This window comes from Chrysochloris asiatica, unplaced genomic scaffold (assembly GCF_000296735.1).
Source record: "Chrysochloris asiatica unplaced genomic scaffold, ChrAsi1.0 scaffold00007, whole genome shotgun sequence".
In the NCBI taxonomy this organism is placed as follows: Eukaryota; Metazoa; Chordata; class Mammalia; order Afrosoricida; family Chrysochloridae; genus Chrysochloris; species Chrysochloris asiatica.
In genome coordinates, this window is record NW_006408525.1 from 24,996,043 (window position 1) to 25,019,666 (window position 23,624).

The following is a 23,624-nucleotide window of genomic DNA, read 5'->3' on the forward strand; positions in this document are numbered from 1 at the left end:
CTTCATGAAGCTCAGTTCTGACCCAATAACACTCAAGGCACCTACTTCCAATTCCTCTTCTGTAGGGATGAGGGGACAAAGCCACACTTCTTAAATTCTTTGACATTTCTTATTTATAAAAAAAGGTGTTGGCATGTTTGCTTTGGCTCTGTATGTCAGTACTCTATGAAGGAGACTGAAACCTTTTAAGTAGCTGTTTTTGTTTTTTTTTACTCTGGTTGGAATGAATCCCTACTCTGCCAATCTTGATCAACGAAAATAGATGCTATCACCCACAGTGGGCAGCCTTCTAGAGTTTATATGTAAGACCACTGATTCTTCTGGTATAGAATTTCTCCTACCAAATGTTTGGTTTAACACAAAGGAGCTTTTAATTGGAGATGGAAGGGTAAAGGGTAGAAGAAGTGTCATCAGGTGACAATTTTTTTCTCCTTGCACTGACACTGAGTGAGTCTTATGCTTGGTCTTCAGTTACTGTAATAGATACTTGTTTTATGACCATTCTTTTCCTTAGACTATAATTGGGGAGATACCCCAATTTAAGTACAGAAAAGCAAGATTTTGCAGCAAGGTCAGCTGCTCAGCTGTTTGTCTCTGTGGATTTGGGCAGTTTACCAAAAGGTTTTTCCACATATGGCTAATGTAACTTAGAAAGAAGGTCTCATGTAGTACAATCAGGGACTGTTCTGACTGACAACAAACTTCAGTGGATGCCCAGCCATTCTATTGCTGCAAGAGGTAATGACCAAATACTTTACTGGCTTTTAAGCATCATACAATTCAAGCCTTTGATGAGAAAACAAAGGCTTCACCAAAGTGATAATACAACAGACTTGCAAACAATTTCTGAATGAAGACAGCATCTCTCTGGCTGTCCTTGTGAACATGACCTTTGGGAACCTGAAAATAGTATGGAAAGGCATTTGTAATTGAGTTTGTAAGAGTGATTTGTTAGGCAGGGGTTTTCAGTTCTTAAAAACAATATTGAATACGTAAGGAGCATTCTCAAGAATGAAGTTCACTTTAGCATGGCTCTGTGTTCTCCTCTGGCTATGTGAGACGAGAACTCATACCGATCATGGCTTCGATATCCACACATGTTACACTCAAAAGGATCACGGAAGCCATGGCAACCCATGTGAATGGTGAACATCACATAATCTAGGAAGAGGACGCGACAGTGGTCACACCGGTACACATCCATCACCTCCCCTTCTTTGTTGATGACTTTGATGGAGTCTCTTGGGCAGATTGGTGGGGCCTTGAGGAGTTCATAAGAGCGCGTGACCTCCTTGAAGAGTGGCATCCCATTGCGGGCCCGAGGAAGGACCATGTGACTTTGCTGGTAAATGTGATTTGGGCGTTCTTCATGGTTGCTGTCAGTGTCTGTGGAGTCGTGGCCACTGTTGTTGGGGGAGAGGCCTCTTTCAGAAGGCATGCTCTTCTCTGACAGATGGATGTTCTTTTTCTCCAGATCCTGGGGGGCACCATTGGGCATCTCAGCACGGGTGAGAGCAATCGGATACATGCTGCTGATAACTGGAACCATCTCTGAGGTGGGAGCAGGTGGGGTCTGGACTAAAGGGCGCAGGGCTTCTGCGCCGAGATAGCTGATGGCATTATTGATGGCCTGGTCCATCATTCGGGTCTGCATCATCTCACTCTCTTTTTCATACATATAGTTGGAATTATAGTTGACATCAAAGCAGTGGCGCTTCTCACCTACAACAGGTGAAAGAAAGGGTTACAAAGGCAGAGACTTAAAAAAACTTGCTTCCCAGAGTTTTCAAAAGTGAAGAAGTGGAAAAAAGTGAAGAAGGCGGTATTGCTGTTTCAAGAAACCCCATCCCAAGCAGAATGGTTCCAAACAGTGCTGAAGTCTCATGAGATGCTGGCTGGTAGTAATTCAGTTATATACAGAAGAAACTAAGCCAACAGGCAAATGGGAGAGTCAGAGGTGCCATGAGGATGGGACTACAATGCACTGTGTCCACGGGCCACATCAGAAGGGAATTTGAGAGTGAGGAGGAGAAAAAGAAGCTAAGGCACAGAGAGATGGGGTTTAGAGGGGCAAGGGAGCCCCCACTGTATACAGGAGCACGAGAGGCTCACCCATCGTTCATGAACCCTTGAAACATGAAATTAGGAAACTTCCAACTCTTGTTTTGGTCTGCTATTTTCTGCTTGTCCTAACAGACAACCAGGGAGACAGAAGTGCTACCAAAGTGGGAGTGTTCAGTGACCGGCCTCAACAGGCATCAACCAGCTGGAGGTAGAGCAAAATAACCCCCAAATTCCAACTTACCACTCTCAAAACACACTAGTCACCAGACTGACAGAGATTTCGGCAAAAGAGCTTCAAATGCAGAAAGCTTTAGGAAAGTTCTCCTGATGTGAGTTCATGATCTTTGTCCCTTTCATAAAGTGTGCTACTCTTCTTTTTGTTTTAAAAAAAAATGTGTCAACAATACGTATATGGTCATATATAGATGAGGTTGGTCACTGGGACCTACCTCACGCTTAACTGACAAAATATATCTGTGGTTACGTCTCCTGCTTCTTATGTCAAACTGCTGAGCTATTTTGAACACCTTCAGGGTGTGGGTGTTGTGTGTTAGAGAACAGAGGCTCTCTGGCCAGAGGAAAGGCAGGAACAGGGTCTGCACGGATGGCAGATGAGCTCAGTGGAGAGTAGCTCATGGAGGGAAGAGAAAACAGAAGATGTCTTGAGTGCTGGAAGGGAGACTAAGGTTATTTTTGGTGTTCTTTCATTCTGTGGCCCTTGGATTCTAGAGCTATTTGCTGAACCAGCTCCCTCTGTTCTGTACCTTTCCTAGGCATGTTGTGGTTCTAAAACGTGTCACTGCCATACAGTAAAGGGCTCATGAATGAAAATAATCATGTAAATAAACTAAAGGACCAGAATAACTAGTTCCTGTTTTTGAGGTGTCTCCAACCTGTTGTTGTTAAATGCCATTGAGTCGGTTCCGACCCATAGTGACCCTGTACAGGGTTTCTGAGAAACAGCTGGTGAGCTTGAACCACTGACCTTGCGGTTTAAAGTGATCTTGCAGTCCAGTGCATTAACCCATAGCCGTGGAATTGGAGACAAATTATATGTTAAAAGTTATAAATGGGCTGCTTTGCTATATGAAGGCCTTTGATTTGATTTTAAATTTCACATTTGAGACATGTAAGCATAGAATAACATGCCTTTTATAAAAAGAATGATAAGGCTCTGATTTTCATCAATTTGGTGAACTTGACCTACACCTATGGATGCAGTAGCTCAAAAGAGGGAACAAATCTTTACAGCAAGGATCATTCCCATCCCCTCCACACACAGAGTCAGCAGGGATGGGCCACTTGAACTTGGCTACCCAAAACGGGGGGGGGGGGGGAGAGGGGCTACAAAGGCAAGAAGTGACTGGCTTACAAGCTTTCAAGAGGGAACCTAGATCCCTAGATCCAGAGGGCGTGGAGGAAGGTAGAATCTCCACTGAGTAGTATCCAATCTGTCTGGGCGGGGCTGATGAAATGAGGATAGGTCTCTTGTGATATAACAGTGAATAATTGTTATCAGGACTGATTGTGAGGGTTGGAAATGTCAAGGTAGACGTTTTGTAGCGAGGAGGGGAGTGATTAACTTTGCAGTCTAGGAGGCATAAACGATGACGTGGAGAGATGGAGCAGCTAGGGACTTTAGACACAGAGAGGGAGAGGGGCTGTGTGCTGACAACTGGGGGGCAGGCTTGCAGGGTATACCCTTTGGTTGGTTAATGATGCATGAAGGGGATTGTAACCATGGCAATGAAATAATATACGGTAGAATGAATGTAAAACTAATGTTCTCCCATGTAAACTATCACATAATTCACAATAAAACATTAAAAACAAAACAAACAAACAAAAAGGTCAGCATTTACCTAAGGACAAAGTTAAGAAGGGATGGAAAAGAGGATAGAATAGAAATTTAAACCAAAGGAAGAGAGATAGCTATTGTTGCATGGAGGGGATTGCAATCATTGAGATGAAATAAAGTATATGACTTGTTGAATGTGAAAAAAAAAAAAAAAAGAATGATAAGGCAACGTAAACATAGGGCAAGACAGTTTGGTATAAATTGTGTATTTAAGCGTAAGGAAATGCAAACAATTCAAGAATAGATGGAGTTGGGAACACATTCTGGGAAAATCTAGGTGAACTGATGAACTGGTCTTGATGAACTGATGAGGATTTAGATTTTCAGGTTTAGATTTTAGACAGCCTAATGAGAGGGAGAGGAGAGTCCTGGTGTGGTGTTGTGGGTTAATGTGCCAGACTGCAAAGTCAGTTTGAACCACAAGGTTGGTGGTTCAAGCTTACCAGCTGCTCCTCGAAAAACCTATACAGGGTCGTTATGGGTCAGAACCGACTCAACAGCACTTAACAACAATGAGAGGGAGGGAGGTTAATGAATTCAGTGGTAGAATGCTTTCCTTCCTGGGGGAGACCTGTGTTCAGTCCAGCCCCCAGCCGCTGTAGCTCATGTGCAGGCACCGCCATTGGTCACCAGAGGCTTGCATTCTGCTATGATGATAAACAAGCTTCACAGAGCTTCCAGACTAAGAGAGACTAGGCAGAAAGGCCTAGCTATCAACTCTTACAAACCAGCCAAGGAAAACCCTGCAAGTTACAACAGTGTGAGCTGCAGCGCCTCATGGGGATGGTGCACAGCTGGGCAGTATTCCGTTTAGCTGTGCACGGGGTTGCCATGTGTTAAGGGCTGGCTGACCAGCACCTAACAATGACACGAATGAAAGCATACCGGTGGGGGGCGGGGGGAATTACACAGGACATGAACAGGGAAGAGTAAGGAGTCTGCCTAAGTTTCTATCAAGAAGCATGTAGTGAAGTATTTCTCAAACTTCCCTTACTCATAGATTCCTTCATGTTCTGACAGATCACACACCAGGGCAGTGTGGTAGACAGCAAGTGCTCCAGGACCAAAGGGGCTGGGTTTGAAGCTCATCAGTTATTAAATGTACGATCTTGGGAAAGTTGCTTAATCTGTCCACTCTGCCATGTCCTCATATAAAATGAGGATAAAAAATCACATCTACCTCCTGAGGTCATTGGAAATGTGCTTAGAATAGTGCCTGGCACATAGAAAGCATTTGGTGAATGTTAGGGTTGTTTTAGTGGTTAAATTAGTTCACTTTATTTTTCCTGGCTAAGATTAAAAAGGAGTCCTGGTGTGGCGCTGTAGGATAAGCACAAGACTGTAAGGTCAGTTTGAACTATCAAATTAAGTCTAATTTTTTCTCCTTGGTATAATCAAGAAGATCGATTGAAAGAGGGCTAAAAAGAGAAAACAATTTCCTTACCATGGGAACCAAGTTTTTAATGTCTTGCATTCCTCCTTTAGGTTTGCATCCCACAGTTTGGGAAACATTGAAGAAAGATAAATATGGTTGGGCCAAATGATGGGCAGTCTCAATGAATGAATGAGTTTGGAGTTGAACAAACCACATTATACTCTCCTTGAGCAAGAGAGGCTTGTAGTCAGACGTTACTTTCAGGATATTAATGTAACAGCAATGAGTAAAGTGTAAGGCCAAGGTGACAGTTTCTAGATAAACACCTAAAGAAGAAAAATATAACAAGAAACATCCTGCCTTGGTAACCCAATAGTAACCAACAGAAAAGTAGACTTTTCCCAAAGAAACCAATGGTTTTTATTCAACTTCCAGACTGATCACGCCCTGGTGGCTCAATGGATTAGGTATTGGGTTTCTGACCACAGGTTGGTGGTTCAAGCCTACCAGCCACTCCAAGGTTAAAGGATGAGGCTGTCTGCTCCTGTCAAGATTTATATTCTCGGAAACAAAGGAGCACTTCTGCTCTGTCCTACAGAATAGAGACTATGAGTCAGAATCAACTTCAGGAGAGTGGGTTGATCAAGACTGTCTAGAAGAATAAGACTGAGAACCCCCAAATTAGCTAATACCACAAACACTCAGTCTTTGGAAAGGACCACAGAAATGATGAACTTTGGTTTGTTTTCTTTTCAAAGTTATTGATAGTTTTTCAAAGTGACCAGCTCTACTCAACTCCCGGAATAGCTGGAACTGCTTTTAATCTTCTCACCTAATGGAGAGGGTCCAGAAAGTTTCCAGGATGAGGCAGGCACATCACAAACTGCTCTTACCCCTCCTCTCGATAGTTTGTTCTACTAACTAGGCCTCCAGCGTCACAGCCTGTACCACCTGCAGCGTATGTCAGAAAACAGCTGAGTACTACAGTTGTCAGAGACAAAACATTAAGAGGCACACAAACCCCTGGATGAGTGGAAATAGGTGACTGAGTTCTGTGGTTAGCCAGCCCAGAACACTGCTCATTGTGAAGAAGATGGGAGAGCCTGAGAGCTTCACGTGCACACAGCCTGCGATCAGCAGATCCCCTCATCTCCGAGTTACGGTAACCTGAGCGGTGCAGATGATTATCAGTCACCTGTACATACGATGACTCAATGTGTATGAAACTCAGCAGGGGTGAGCTACAGTAATTGAAAAGCCAAGAGCTCACGTTTCTTTAGTAACACTCATAAAAAAGGTTAGTCAAAACCACAAGAGTGTAACTGCTTCCAAACCCGCACGGTGCCTCTAGTCCAACAAGTAGTCAAAGCTGCACCACGCCTTGAGTGATTCATGAGACCAGCCGCAGACTAAATTAGAGATTCTCTTCCAATGAAAATACAAATGGCAACAGCATGCCCTAAGTATAGAAACCAAAGCTGCCTGATTGGCATTCCCTGCCTATTGATTCTTTTTAAAGGTTATTTTTTAGTAGCTAGGGGCTGGCAATTCTAAACTGAGTAATCCCTGATCAGAACTGCTGCCACGTGGTGAGGGCATATGGTTGTTGGCTTCTAACTGCCAAAATGGAAGTACAGCGTCACAGACTAGAGCTAAAAGGGACCTTACCTGAGTCTGTGCATTCAGATCTCTGCATTAAGGGTCAAGACACAAGATCTAGCACTCTAATCTTCTCCCTCCTGGTCTTTATGTTTCACAGTACCTACCAGTCACTCCTCAGAAACCCTAGACTCAACAACACTTAACAACGAACAACTACCACTATGCTCTGGAGTCCTGGTGTGGTTCTGTAGGGTAAACACTGGATTGCTAACCACAAGGCTGGTGATTCAAAACCACCAACCACTCCTTGGAAATCCTATACAGGGTCACTATGAATCGGAACTGATTCGATGGCATTTCATAACATAACCACCACCGTGCCTTACAGAAATACTGCTAACAATCACTACTGTGTACTGAGCTCCTGCTATGTCCAGGGCTGACTTCAAATATTATCGCATTTTATCTTCACTCATTATATGTTTACGTCAGTTCTAAAATATGTGAATTATCATCTCTGAGTCAGAAGTGGAGTCCTGGTGTGGCACTGTAGGATAAGCACTGGACTGCAAGGATGCAAGTTTAGATGATTAGAACTCACCAGCCATTCCTTGGAAACCCTACAGAGGGTTGCTATGAGTCAGAACCAACTTGACGGCACTTAACAATAATAGTCCGAAGTGGTGTTGTAGGATAAACACTGGACTGTTAATTGCAAGGTTGGTGGTTCAAACCCACTAGTCAGTCACTTCTTGTAAGCCCTACAGGAGTCACTATGAGTCGTAACTGATTTGGCAGCACACAACAGTTGCAGTCAGAAGAAGAGCCTAAGGCACAAACACACTGATCAGCTTTCTAAGGTCACCCAGCTGCTAACTGGAGAGTCAAAGATGCCATCCACGGTCTCGTACATCTAACTAGATGTTGAGCCTTCACTGCCATTCCCATGCTGCTGCCTTGCTCATGGCTGTACGGCCCCATCACTGGCAGTGACTTCAGATTCCTGGCTGGGTCTTCCATGATCAGACGGAAAGGACGCTCAGTGGCATCAAATGTGCTTCTGTTCCACAGGGACCAACACATACATTCAAGAAATATTTATGATGCATAAAGTGTCTAACAAGAGTGCCAGGTATAAGTAAGCACTTAGCAAGTAGTAGATCTATTATTACTACTACAATTTGCACAGCACCTTGTTGGAAACTTTGAGGAATACAAGCATAAGCTTTCCGTTCAATGGGGGTGATGCAGCATTTACACAATTTCATTGTAAACCAGTGTTCTTAAGTGCTACTTGGTAAAACAAAGTATAGAGTAGCCAAGAAAAATGAGAAAGGTATGGATCTCAGATCTGTTTCACTTGATCTGGTGTTGTGCTGCCGGATAAACATTGGACAGCTAACTGCAAGGTCGGCAGTTCAAGCTCACCAGCCGCTCCTTGGAAACCCTATACAGGGTTGCTATGAGTCAGAACCAACTTGACAGCACTTCACAACAAGATAGGAAATATTCCAGGCATCGTGATGAGGTTTTCTTTAAGCTCTTTCCAGTCACTTACGTGCTTTTGCTGTTACATTCATATTATTTCTCATGTTTGTTGTTTAGTGCAGTCGAGTTGGGTCCGACTCATAATGACTCTGAAGTGTTTCTGAGGAGTGGCTGGTGGGTTTGAACTGCTGACCTTGTGGTTAGCAGTACAGTGCTTATACTACAGCTCCACACCAGGCCCCCTTTCTCATATTATGTTAGTTATTATCATGTACTCTTACTGAAAATCCATCTAAAAAAAAAAAGGTCAAGACAATGGAGTAAATGGAGTAATTGATCTCATTCTAAATGAGACTAAAATCACTAGCTTATCTTCCAAAAGGAGATGAGAGGGCAGCCATAGAACCAGCAGCAGGCAGGGGGAGAGAGAACAGAGCGAGCTATGGGGAGCAGTGGCGATGGAAACTGAGCTGGAGACATTGTATTGCTGCAGAAGCCTTTGTCCTCTGAGACACTACGAAGTGCCATTTGGATGTCATTTGCCCTGATGGAGTCACCAAGGAAAGACAATTCTTTTCTCAGGAAACACGCCCTTGAGGAAGAATGCTTTTCTTCAGGGAACTGTTCTTCAAGCTGTTCACTAGTTTTCTATGGCTAGGCTCTTTACTGTCAAAGCCCACACACGGCAGCCTGACACACACTGCTCTGATGCCTCCTGGGAAGGCAGGCCCTAGACTGCAGCAGCCATGGACCCGTGTTCTCCTCTGGCTGTGTCTCTTCACTTCTCTGCTCTTCATTCTCTCCTTGCTTAAAGATCTTTACTGGATACTCTGATATCCCTTCAAGCTCTAAATGCTAGGACTGCATCATGTTTAGAGGATTGTGAACTTCAGGTCTTTGGGAGATCATTTTTGCTCTTAGAAACAAGTATTCAAACTGCTTCCTGTCACTCTGTTAACCAAAGCAGATGACTTCTCATTAGTTACTTCACAGGGAGAACTGATGGTGTTTACTGAAGTGTCAAAACCTCACTACCATGTTTGCCCTGGATGACAGATCTTTTTTCATGCATTTTTCAAAATGGAGACTTCCTTTATTAAAGTAATACTTAAAATTAAAAACAGAGATGCTATTATAACTACCTTTGTCTGAATAAAGTGTCTGTTTTGGGAGAAATGATGAAACTCAGTGAAAGGAAATACAGATAAACACATTTTCTCTCCCTCTAGGGAATCTCTGGATTCCATCTTGAGTCAAGTATTTGAAGATGGCCTAGTTAAAAAGCAGGAGGACAAGGCTCAGAGAAAGAAAAACCTCTAGAAGGGTTAAGATGCCAAAAAGTCAGGTCTACTTGTCCTCTGAAAAGAACAGCTAAGAAAGTATTTTGATGATGTAAAGATGGTGATTTGAAGGCATGTATCTATCCATTTATTTCCTGTTTTACAGAAAGGGACAGGACATTTCTTGGAGAGTAGACAGTTCGATTCATTTTTCTTCCATTTGAGTAATTTAATTTTAACCTCATTCTCCAACGAGGACTTGCTCTGTGTTCCTAATGCATTTAGATTTAATCCAATCAGACCCCGTTGCCCCAGTTCATCTCTAATGGAGAAAAATGTTGCCGACTGGTAACACCTCTAGGCTGCCAGGAAAGTAACAAGCTGTCCTGATGGTGTAACTTCACCTTTACCCTCACGGTTCAAGGGGTCAGGGAAGTCAAAGTTGGTGTGCGTGTGTGCAACTGTCAGCAAGGATTAAAAGGAGTGTGACTCATTCCTCCTTCACACCTTACCCATTGCCATTTCCCTGGCAGCTGAATCTGTTCAGAAATGGTGCCTTGGAGAGGAAATATAGGAGAGAGATGAGACGAGAAGAGAAGGAAAGGAAGAGGGAAACATGAGTCCTAATCTTTTATATCACTTCAACTCACACCCTGCACAGAGTAACAAAAGTTGATTCAGCTAAGTGATGCCAGGGGCTTCTTGTATTAAAAAAAATTTTTCCCCTAAAATAAAGGTTCAGGATATAAGTTACTGCTAAAGGATTAGAACAGGGCCTATGTATATCGCAGGAGCTCTATGGCCATTTGCATGTAGCTCTATCCTAAATAAAATATAAGAATGTAGAGCAAATACAACTGTTTTACAGATTCTGAGATTTAACACCTTCCTAAGGAAAAAACAAAACAAACTTTAAAAGACATAAATTGATTTATAATATTATACTATTCTTGTACGAAGTCCTACATACAGACTTTCGAAACACAAATGGTAGTCATAATTGCTACTTTAGATTTCTTTTCCTATTCATCTCACAGACTTGCAGAATGTTAGTGCTGGGAAGGGCCTTCCAGATCACTTCATCACCTATCCAGTCTCTTCATTTCACAGATGAGTCAACAGAGGCCTAGCAAGTTTATGTGATTTGTTTAAGCACCCACAGGAAGAAACAACAGAGTCTGGACTGGAACCTGGGTCTTTTGGCTTCCAATCTAGCGCTCTTTCAGTGCAGTACTTTTTCAATACCACATTTATTTCCCCCCCCCCCAAAATTTCCCTTTATCCTGAGTCCTGAAGCCCAGAGCTTACTAACTCTTGTTAGCTCAATGATGACCTAACTACTGGGTTTCCTGATTCCAGCACAGAGAACATGATGGTTCAGAAGATGACAGAAATCAGTAACTACAAAATTGGCATCTCTCTTGAGTCTGGAGATGGGGGAGTGATAGAAATGATAACGAGCAGAGCAATTCTCATGGCCTCGGGTATGGTTTTGCTCATATGAAACATGTTGTTTTAAACCCATGAAAAGATCACTATGACTTTTATTAAAAATAAATAGAGCTTAGCTCAACTACAGGCTTAAGGCAGCTCTAAGAACTACCTTCTCTTATATTTGAGTGGTTTTAGATGAACATGTACCATAACTACTTTCTCCCCCTCCAATCCATTGCTCCCCATATTCCTAATTTGTATTAGTTTCAGCTATTTCAAGCATCAAAACTTTCCCCAAATTAAAATATATTTGTGGCAAAGAATAACTATCCAAGCTTTCTTTTGTACAATCACAACCTTACCACATAAGTACAGACAGAAAGATAATTTTTTATATGTATAATTTAGTGACATTGATTATGTTTATCATGTTGTGTTAAAAGCTGTGAATTTATTTCAATTAAAAATTATTTTAATTGTTGTTTTTGAGAATATACACAGCAGAATACACAAGTCTATGCCTTTTTGGATTTTTCTGATTGAAATTCTTTCTTCCTCCCAAAGAAAATGGCAGCTGACACCACAAATTGCAGGCGTCTGATTTCACCAGAAGTGAGAGTTCTTGTCTAAAATCCTGTGACCTCCTCCCTATCTCCAACAGCAAGCCACACTTCAGTGCTAATGATTATGGATAACAAAGTAAACATCTTCTCTGAATCCTAATATAATGTCTCCCACATCACACCAAGTAAAGCCTTAATAGCTTCCTCGGTTCAGTTTTAGAAAGAAATGAGTATGCAAAATATTTGTTCTGCTTATACATGCAATCATTTCAAAAGCAATCAGCTGCGTGCTGCTTCGACACTTTAAAGAGGTCTTTTGCAGCAGATGTGTCCAATGCAATACTTCATTTGCTTTCTTGACTGCTGCTTCCGTGGGTGTTGATTGTGGATCCAAGGAAACGAAATCCTTGACAACTTCAGCCACCTCCATTTATCATGATGTTTGCTTACTGGTTCAGTTGTGAGGATTTTTATTTTCTTTATGTTCAGGTGTAATCCATTCTGGCAGTTGTAGTCTTGGATCTTCAACAGTAAGGAAGACCAAGGAAAAATTGGTGCATTTAAATTATTGGTGCATTTTAATTATAGAGAAAGAGGGGCAATGTTTTCAGACAGCTTCTTGGAATTACAATTGGCTCAGAGTGTCTAAACTCTGCCACTACATGCTTCCCTGAGGGGTCTCACTGAAGGGAGGGAAGAGGGGAATGCACCAACCTTAGTCTGACACAATTTATTCTGAAAGTGTACAAATGCTTTTCAGATCATCAAAATTAAAGAAATAAGCTGAAATAAATACTCCTGTTAGGTAATCCCAAAGTACATGTGTTCTTTTAATACATCTCTGTGATACACATACAATTACTGCAGGCATAAAATGATCTAGACCAGAATAAAATCTAGCCATATTAAAAAATCCAGCAAGCCCTTCATATCTATGTTATTGAAAAGGATAACCACAAGAGGACTGAAGTGAAAAACCAACCGCAGCAAGCAGCTTTGGAGAATGGCTGACAGGTTTCTACAATATTACTGGTGTGGAGGGAGCTCTATTTTTGTTTGATAACTATTTTTGTTCAATATCACCAACTAACTTTCAATTTATAGCAAAATCGATGCCATTCAATTCCGCTGCCTACTTCAAATATACGTATCTATTTTAATCACCATGATCACACTTATGTAAACATCTGGAAAAGTTCAGAAAAATATCTCTGCCATTCAGCAGTCCTAACACTTTAATGAACATAATTACTTCTTAGCCTTCTCATTTTGCTGTATCTTTTGACAATGTGAAAGCCAGTGGCGTAAAAAGTAACTCCAATGAGACATATGAATAACTCAATCCTTGTTATTTAAAATCTGTGTTTTCTCACTACCTTCCTTTAAAGTCAATTCTCAATCAAATGAAAGAAAATATGCCAATATACTTTAGAGCATGAAAAAGTTTGAGCCAACGAACAAACTCAACTTGTAAAATATACGTACAAAAGATTACAAACATGTTATCTCAAAATATCTTACTGGTGCAAATTGCATAAACACTCTCCTGCAACACATGTCATTCAGAACAAAGAGGAAGAAGCAGCATTTTAAAACACCAACTCCATTTAGGAAACTGGACACCAAATACTCCCATCATCTGTAGTTAAGATTCTACAGTTAATAGCATTTATCCTGTTTGCTCCTGTTGTTAACAAGAACCATAAAGAATAAAAGCATACAGTGGAAAACCAAATACCTTATTGAAACAGATTAAGCTAGGAAGGGCCTGTCCTATGTTATCTCATTCAAACTATGCTAACAGCAGCAGGAAAAAGGTTTGTGTGCTTACCAATGAACTTCTGAGGCATTGAGCTTTTTCTTTTGGCCACATTGCTTGCTAATCTGTCCAGAACGAGAGCTCTTTCAGTCCCCATCTCTGCTTTGATGTGTCTTGCCTCCACACTTGCTGGTTTGGAAAAATGTACAAAGAAGAAGGAAAAGAAGACGTTGGTAAATGAAAAGAGAAGGAAATAAGCTGGAAGGAAGAGTGTCAGAGGTCTGATCCACACTCGGTTGCTGTTACCTGTTGTTCCTGCTCAGTCTTGCCTGGGGTACCTGCTGTGGTCAGTGAAGCCGCCACAGGGCACATTCAAATCTTGCAGTCTTATGCTGAGATGGGAAAGCCCAACACATCCCCAACCAGTGTCTTCATTAGCAAGAGGAAGTATTAAATAAACAGTCTGGACGTGGTTGGTTGCAAAAAGATAGATGGAGATCTTCTAACCCCATCAGCCTTCTTTCTGATTCTGAGTAACTCTACTTGTGACACCTGCAAACTGATAGCATTCTTCTTAACAACTTTGAAAAAAAGTGTCCTGTCCTACATTTACTGCTCTGTTTATGTTAATAGCACTTTTGAAAATAGATACACTTACCCAGATAGCAAGAAATCTACTCTGTGATTGTGTCTGGAAATTCTCAAATGTTTTGGGTCTTTTTCTCCCCCAGCACGCGCCTCGCAGCGCCTATCTTTTAAATTCGATTTCTCTGGGCTCTGCAGATGTTTCATGGGCTCCTCACATTTCAAAATTGTCTCAGCTAATATTTCCCTGAGCAACACTTCTGTCTTGAAATTAAAGATCAATTTGTATGATTTAGCTTTATTGTATTTGTAATGAAAAATGTGAATAAAACCTGCTTAGAATATGGGCTAATTGTCAATAGGGACAGACCTCTGAATGATGTAGGCATGTGGTTCTGAGACCACATTCTGGCTGAATTATCAGAACTACCTGGAGAGCATGTAAGAAACCCCTATACATGGGCCCATTTTAGGTTAATTAAATTAGGGTCTCCAGTGTAGGGGGCCAGGCAATAGTATATTCAAAGCTCCTCAGGTGATTTAAAAAATGCAGTCAGAATTGAGGACCGCTAGAAGAGTATATACAAAAAGTGCCAATATATAATAAATTAAAATAGTATACTTAAATACAGTGTCATTTACCTTGGGACAGCAGTCAGTACCCAATAAAAGTTTATACCTAAACTTTTATTTTAGGGGTCCCTGTACTCTCTTTAAAGTTGAAAGAGAAGAGCTGATCAAAAATGAGGTTTTAGACTTCAGCACATGATGCTGCTCTAAACTACATTTTAGCAAACTGTGTCTGTAAAGGGTCAGATAGTGTGTGATGGTTAAGGATTTATGTCGACTTGACTGGACCAGGATTCTCAGTGATTGGGCAGTTGAGATACAGCCATCCGCCATGATGTGATTTGATGTAATAAACCCATGAGAGGATTAAGGTGGATGTGTTGCTGTTGTTAAGTTCTGTTGAGTCAGTCCTGACTCATCCGCAACCTTCTAGAGCAGGGGTGTGGAACCTTTTATCTGCTGAAATTTAAAATATCATTCACGGGCCATAGAGAATTATCAACTTAAAAATTAGCCTGCTATATTTGGTCAAATTTTAATTAACTAACCCATAATGTAAGGTGCTCTGGTAGCGTAGTGGTTACGAATCAGGTTGCTAACCTCAGGGTCGGCAGTTCGAAACGACCAGCTGTTCCATGGGAGACAGATGAGGCTTTCTGCTCCCGGAAAATTTATAGCCTCGGAAACCCTGTACAGGGTCGCTATGGGTCGTAACAGATGCCACGGCACATAACAACAACAACAACAACAACGTGATGGCTGGAACTGTAGTTGCCTTGGCAGAGCCAGATAAAATGATTTTGAGGGCCTTACACGGTCCGCTTGGAGTCCTGGTGTGGTACTGTAGGATTAAGCACTAGACTGAATGGTTGGTTTGAAGCACAAAGTTGGTGGTTCAAACTCACCAGCCCCTCCTCAGAAAACCCTACATAGGGTCACTATGAGTCGGAGCTGATTCAACGGCACTAAACAACAACAAGGAGCTCTGGTAGCGTAGTGGTTACAAATTGGGCTGCAAACCGCAAGGTCAGCAGTTTGAAACTACCAGCTGTTCTGCGAGAGAGAGATGAGGCTTTCTGCTCCTGTACAGATTTACAGCCTCAGAAACCCTGTACAGGGTCGCTTTGGGTCGGAACCGACTCCACGGCATATAACAAACAACAACAACAACATACGGCCTGTTGGCTGGATGTCCCCACCCCTGCTCTAGAGTGTTTCCAAGTAGTGGCTAGAGGGTTCGCCTACCTCGTGGTTAGCAGCCCAATGCTAATCCTACAGTGCTACACCAGGACAAATCCCACCACCACCCTGGTCTAATTTACAGAACACCTTTTATCTTATAAGAGATAAAAGGAGAGAGACTTGAGCAGAGAAAGAGGGACCTACTCCCACCAAGATAGAAGAGCCAGAGGTGGAGTGCTTCCTTTGGACCACCCGGGGTCCCTGTGCACTGAAGCTCCTAGATCCTGGGGAAGATTGAAGCCAAGATGTATGGAGATCTCCAGGAAATGCTGGCTCTATAGATGCACAAAGGAGACAAGGATTTCTATGCAGAGCCACCAGTGAAAATCTTCCCCAAGAGCCTGTGCTCTAAATTTGGACTTCAAGTGTGAGACAATAAATTTCTGGTTCTTAAAGCCATCCGCTGTGGTATTTCTGTTATAGTTGCATTAGATAACTAAGACAGATAGTAAATAATTTAATCTTGTGACACATATGAGAGAACTTCAAAAGTTAGTGGAAAAATGGAATGAAAAGATAATGAACTTTTTAAAGCCCCCTTGTATGCAAGAAGCCCCGGTGGCACAATAGTTAAGCGCTGAGCTGCTAAATGAAAGGTTGGTGGTTTGAACCCACCAGCCACTCTGAAGGCAGAAAGATGTAACAGTCTGTTTCTGTGAAGCTTCTTGTTGTTGTTATTAGGTGTCATTGAATTGGTACTGACTCATAGCGTCCCTATGCACAACAGAAGGAAACACTGTCCAGTCAGTCCTGCACTAAACTCACAATCGTTGCTACGTCTGAGTCCATTGACACCACTGTGTCCCTTCATCTCGTTCGGAGTCTTCCTCTTTTTCTCCAACCCTCCATGTTACCAAACATGATATTCTTCTCCAGGGACTGGTCCCTTCTGATAATATGTCCGAAGTGGTGGTGGTGGTGGTGGTGGTGGTGGTGTGGAGGCAATTCTGACTCATATGAGGCATGAAGTCTGGATATTCTGGTCTCCAAGGAACATTGTGGCTGTACTTCTTCCAACACAGATCTGTTTGTTTTTCTGGCAGTCCATGGTACTTTTAATATTATCTTTCAACACCACAGCTCAAATGCATCAATTTTTCTACAGTCTTCCTTACTCACTGTCCAACTTACACACGCATATGAGGTTAGTGAAAATACCATGGCTTGGGTCAGGTGCACCTTAGTCCTCAAACTGACATCTTTGCTCTTAAACACTTTAAAAAGGTCTTATGCAGCAGATTTGCCTAATGCAGTATGTCATTTGATTTCTTGACTGCTGCTCCATAAGTGTTGATGGTTGATATGAACAAAATGAAGTCTTTGACAACTTCAATCTTGTCTCCATTTATATGGATGTTGCTTATTGGTCCAGTGGTGAGGATTTTTGTTTTCTTTACATTGAGATGCAACCCATACTGAAGGCTCTGGTCTCTGATCTTCATCAGCAAGAATTTTAAAGTCCTCTTTACTTTTAGCAAGCAAGGTTGTATCATCTGCATATCACAGGTTGTTAATGAGTCTTCCTCCAATCCTGATGCCATGTTTTTATTCATACAATCCAGCTTCTTGTATTATTTGCTCAGCATACAGATTGAATTGCTATTGTTGTTAAGGGCCATTGAGTCAGTTCTGACCCATAGCAACCATGTATATAGGGTTTCCAAGGAGCAGCTAGCAAGCTTAAACCACCGACAACTGACCTTGCAGTCCAGCACATTAACCAACAGATATGGTAAAAGAATAAAACCCTGGCTCACACCTTTCCTAATTTTAAACCATTCGGTGTTCCCTTGTTCTGTTCAAACAACTGCCTCTTGTTCTATATACAGGGTCTTCATGAGAACAATGAAGTCTTCTGGAATACTCATTCTCCACAACGTTGTTCATAGCTTGTTATGATCCATACAATTGAAAGCCGTTGTATAGTCAGTAAGGCACAAGTAAACATCTTCCTGGTATTCTCTGCTAAGATCCATCTGACATCAGCAATGATATCCCTCATTTCATGGCCTATTCCGAATCTGGTTTGAATCTCTGGAAGTTATCTGTCAATGTATGGTTCCAGCCATTTTTGTGTTTTTAGCAAAATTTCACTTGCATGCAATGTTAATGACATTGTCTGATGATTTCTGCATTCCATTGGTTTGCCTCTTTGGAATGGGCACAAATATGAACCTTTTCCAAGCAGTTGGCCAGGTAGTTGTCTTCCAAATTTCTTGGCATAGATGAATGAGTGCCTCCAGTGTTGCATCAGTTTGTTGAAAGATCTCAGTATGTTTTCCATCAATTCCCCGAGCCTTTTTCTTTGCCTATGTCTACAATGCATCTTGGACTTCTTCCTTCAGGACCATTGGCTCTTGATCATATGCTACCTCTTGAAATGGTTGATCATTGGCCATTTCTTTTTGGTACAGTGACTCTGTGTATTCCTTCCATCTTCATTTGATGATTTCTGCATCATTCAATATTTTACCCATAGAATCCTTCAATATTTCAAGTTGAGGCTTGAATTTTTTCTTTAGCTCCCTCAGCCTGAGTAATGCTGAGTGTATTCTTCCCTTTTGGTTTTCTAACTCCAGGTCTTTGCACATTATGTTATAATATTTTACTTTGTCTTCTCAAGATGACCTTTGAAATTTTCTGTTCAGTTCTTTTACCTCCTCATTTTTTCCATTTGCTTTAGCATCTCTATGCTGGAGAGCAAGTTTCAGAGTCTCTTCTGATATCCATTTGGTCTTTCCCTTCTTTCTTGTCTTCTTAATGACCTTTTGTTTTCTTCCTGTATAATGTTCTTGATGTCATCTTACAACTCTTCTGGTCTTAGGTCTTTAGTGTCTAATGCATCAAATTTGTTCTTCAGATGATCTTTAAATTCAGGTGGGATATATTCAAGGTCATATTTGGGCTCTTGTGAACTTGTTTTCATTTTCTTCAGCTTCAGCCTGAACTTGCATATGAGCAATTTACAGTCTATTCCACAGTCTGCCTCTGCCCTTGTATTTTTTCCACAAATGTAGTCAATTTGATTTCTGTGTATTTCATCAGGTGAGGTCCATGTATATAGTCATCTTTTATGTTATTTTAAAAAGGTATTTGCAATGAAGAAGTCATTGATCTTGCAAAATTCTATCATGTGATCTCCAGCATCGTGTCTATCACCAAGACCATATTTTCCAACTACTGATCCTTCCTCTGTTTCCAATCTTTGCATCCCATCACCAGTAATTATCAATACATTTTGATTGCATGTTTGATCAATTTCAGTCTGAAGAAGTTGATAGAATTCTTTGATTTCATCATCATTGGCTTTAGTGGTTGATGCATAAATTTGAATAACCGTGGTATTAACTGATCTTCCTTTTGGCATATGGATATTATTCTATCACAGACAGCATTGTAATTCAAGGCAGATCTTGATATGTTCTTTTTGGTAATGAGCATGACACCATTCCTCTTCAATTTGTTGTTCTAGGCATGTGATCATCAGATTCAAAATGGCTAATACCAGTCCATTTCAGCTCACTAATACCTAGGATATCAATGCTTATGCATTCCATTGACTTTTGACAACTTCCAATTTTCCTAGATTCATACTTCATACATTCCATGTTCCAATTATTAATGGATGTTTACAGCAGTTTCTGTTCATTTTGAGTTGTGCCCCATTAGCTAATGAAGATCCCAAAGGCTCTATTCCAGTCACGTCATCATGGTTAAGTCTACTTTGAAGAGGCAGCTCTTCCCCAGTCGTATTTTGAGTGCCTTACAACCTGAGGGGCTCATCTTCCGGCACTATATCTGACAATATTCTGGTGCTCTTCATCATATTTCAATATTCAATATTCTGGTGTTGACAGTGTTCCACTGCTACTCATAAGGTTTTCAGGGACTAAATATTCAGAAGTAGTCCTTCCTAGTCTGCCTTTGTCTGGAGGCTTAGATGAAACTTGTCCATTGTGGGTGACTCTGCTGGTATTTAAAATACCCATGGCATAGCTTCTAGAATCACAGCGACACACAAGCCACCACAGTACGACAGCTAAAAGATGAGTGGTAGCTGTAAAGCTTACAGGCTGCCAAATCCTAAGGGGTAGTTCTATGCTGTTCTACAGGGTCGCTATGAGTCGGAATCAATTTCACGGCAACGAGTTGGACACCTTAACTGGAAGGCTTACAACTGTTATACTATAAATATCTCTCTCTGCTGTATCATAAGCATTTCAGGAACCCTGCTGGCACAATTATTAGGCACTTGTCTGCTAACAGTTCAGCAATTCAAACTGGTCAGCTGCTGGGGAAAAAAAAGCCCAGTGATCTGCTCCTGTAAAGATTACAACCTAGGAGACCCTGTAAGGAAATTCTACTGCCTCATTGGTTTGCTATGCATTGGAGTGGACTCAATGACACACAACAAAAACTGAAAGCAATATTCATACATTTTTTCATCTCCCTATTGTTGTCAAGTGGTGACTAATAGTGACCCTGTATAGGGTTTCTGAGGTTGTAATCTTTTGCAGGAGCAGAAAGTCTTATCTTTCTCCTGCAGAGCTTGTGGTTTGCAATTCAAGGCTTATCCTAAAATCCCAAACTGGTTGCCATTGAGTCAGGTATGTCTAGTAGAAGTGTGCTCCATAATGTTCTCAATAGCTAATTTTTTCAGTATATTGCCAGGCTTTTCTTTTTAGGTACCTGTGGGTGGGCCTGAACCACCAACCTTTTGGTTGGCAGTCAAGGAGATTAAGTGTTTGTGTCACCCAGGGACAAAAGCTAGTGATGACTGTAAAATGAAGGGTTTTTTCCACTAAAAAATATATAGACAAATTTGAGAATTGTTCACACTCAACTGACAATTCTATAGTTGAAGAGTATATGTTTTCTGTCTGAAGAGATTCTAATATGTAGAAATAATGTCACAAATACCACAGTTTCTCAGACACCACAAGTGGACATGCTCACAGAGAAGAAAACTGGCCGCCTCTGCAGTAACAGTTATGGCACTACAATCAAGACAGGATTCCAAGTGTTGTGAGAGGCAGAGAACCAACACCATTTCGGAAAAGGAAAATGTAAAATGTAGTAAATCTTTTTCATCTCATTATACATTAAAAAAAATCTACATTAGTTATTACACAATAAATTATAAAGCTCAGTTGTTGTTTTTTTTTTTATTCAGGAATAACATGAAACCTGCCTTCAAAAGTGAGGAAAAGAATAGTGATAATGACCATATTTATTAGACTTTGTGACTCTGGCAAAAAAGAATTCTGCTCTCTAAAGAGGTGAATCTGTCTCCAGTAGTTAAGCTATTAACAACACTATTTGTGTAACTGAAACAGTAAGGGTCAGAAAAAGGGGCTTGGGAGGCTTTTGGGGCTAATGTGACTCTTGTTGACCAACAGCTATAAATGACTGGTGACAGGAGGCTGTGACTGAGTGAAGTGGGTCAGATTCTGTCCAGCACAGGGATAGGTTTAAATAACCAGACAGGAAACTATTATATATATTATTTCCTTTTACACAAACCACCACCAGATGTGGCACTACTCAGAGCCCCAAGAGGTGAGAGACAAAGGCTTGGGATTTGAAACAAGTTCCTGAGGCTGTTACAAAGAGACTTTTTCTTAGAAGTATGGGCGAGGCAGCTAAATTTGTGCTCTGACTAGGATACACTCATTCTAGTTCAACCAATTTTGAAAGGATGAAATCCAGATAAGACTAAAACTTATATTTTAGGATTATTATACGTTTGTCCTCAGCAGTGACTATATTTACGAAGTCACTATCAGTTACAATAAGCAGCTTCCTGAGGGCACGTAGTCAATATCCTCTCTACTTGGGAGGATGCTGAAGCGTGGATGCACTGACCTAAATAATGTAATGAGGGCATATCACTAAATGTCAACCCTGAGATAGCATCACCGTTTATCCCTGGTTACCCACCAACCTTTTCTTAAAAGTCAATCATTTCAGACATATCTTACTCTGTAAATCAGTGACCAAACTCCTAACATTAAAAAAAATAATAATAAAGTTCCAAAATGCTTATGGGTGGATAGATAATTTGAGGCATTCCCATTTCCACATCTCTGGTTAGAAGGAAAGAAATCTTCTGAAAGTCATAAAGAGGACTCCTTTTCACCCACACCCTCTCCTCGGGCCATCAAAAATCACTTACTGAAAATATCAACTCCAACATCCCAACCAGCCTTCATTATACACATGAATACATTCTAGAGATTCAGTGGAACGTTACTGAGTTAACTATGTTTTCTAACTGGCTAATTGGACAAAGGTTACGTTTTTTACTGGATACAGGTGGACTCTCATTTCTTTTCCCTGGTAGTTAGTCTTTTGTCACACAATCATTGGACAGTTACTGTATAATTCCACTGCACAAGAAGGCTTTTAAAACACAAAGAAGTGCTCTGGAACTAGAGTATGTCCAAAGGAGTTTGGGCTCTGAAAATTTTATTTAAAAAAAGATGACTTTTGATCTTCTACTCCAACTTTAGAACTCAACTGTCTATACAAACAGTCTAGACTTGTTATCTTGTCACATCATGTCTCAGAAATGTAAGTGGAGGGAAACCAGTTTGGAACAAGATAATGGGTTTAAATGACGAAATAGGAAATCCGTTCCTGGGTGGTGTTTGGCGGTTTAATGTTGCAAGGGGTGAGTGTGGGGAATACGGGATGGTGGCAATGAACAATCCGCCCAGTAAGTTCATGAGTGAGAATAGGAATAGGACTGCAATTCTGGATCAGGTGCCTACTATAAAGTAGACATACCAATTTTAATTAGCAATGTGATTTTAAAGACATGTTGAAAAAAAATAGGAACTCACAACTACAGAATAGATTACTACCTTTATTTCCTGCATAAGTTTTAATAGTTCATTGTCTGATTTTGAGTTAACTGTTTCCATGATGCAATCTCGATTTCAAAGTGATTGCCATTTTAACTATGTAATTGTGTTGGGTTTTTTGGTTTTGTTTTAATTCCTTCATTAGATCTTGAAGTGTTAAATGGAGCTCAAACAAGAGACATTGCTTCCTGTCTCTTCTATGGTGTGGTCAGTCAGTAGCTAATGGAGAGTGGAACAAAGGGGTGTCATTGTGCAATAAGAGTTGTCTAACAAGAGATTGCTATCAAAGACTGAGGTAGGTTCTAACAAAAAGTTACATAAAACTGTTGCTTTTTTGAGCAAGTTGAATACTGTCTGTGAGATAGTATCAATTTTTAAAAAGAACAGTCAGTTGGGAAAATAGACTTTAAAAACTATTTTAACTTTTTTTTGCCCTACTACATTAGTGAATATGTACGTTTATTCTGAAATCTTCATGCTTATATTATCTCAGTTTAAACAATGAGAATGAAGATTAAAGGCACTGGCTCCTAGAGTCATAAAGACATAAAATTCAATTACTTAAAAAATCTTGTTATTTCTAGAACTCATTGTCATACAAAAATATGTCCTGCTGTAAGTATTCATAATTTGTGTGAAATGAGGCTAAATGAATCTCTGTACCATCTGTCAGTCCCTTTCTAGAATAAGGATCAAACGACTGAGAAAATGAAGTCCATGGTCTTCTACAGTCTTCTTTTTCTATATACTTCATTAAGACAGCAGAATTGGAATATGTTGATAATGCCATTCATGATGTCTAGTGGCAGAGAACCAGCCACATGGTCTTTATGAGACACAAATAGGTCAGGAGCCCATTCCCCATTGGTGTGTGAGTTCTTCAAAGGAAGGGGCTTAACCTTTACACATCTTTACAAAGAGTTCTAAGACAGAGTCTG

The 23,624-nt window shown here is 40.8% G+C and overlaps 1 protein-coding gene across 2 annotated transcripts in view; it reads right to left on the bottom strand.

Annotated features, from left to right (window-relative positions):
• Positions 1-719: 719 nt before the first annotated feature.
• IKZF3 (IKAROS family zinc finger 3 (Aiolos)) overlaps positions 720-23,624 on the bottom strand; it is a 70,622-nt gene continuing 47,717 nt past the window's right edge. The window contains exons 1-3 of one of the 2 annotated variants that reach the window (XM_006832562.1): positions 13,730-14,068; positions 13,496-13,612; positions 720-1,722 (exon numbers count right to left, since the gene is read on the bottom strand). In XM_006832562.1, the coding sequence (XP_006832625.1) occupies positions 1,019-1,722; positions 13,496-13,580 (789 nt within the window). In that variant the 5' untranslated portion in view covers positions 13,581-13,612; positions 13,730-14,068 and the 3' untranslated portion in view covers positions 720-1,018. Of the gene's footprint in view, positions 1,723-13,495; positions 13,613-13,729; positions 14,069-23,624 lie in introns of those variants that run through there. The other variant, XM_006832563.1, reaches the window with a different exon arrangement.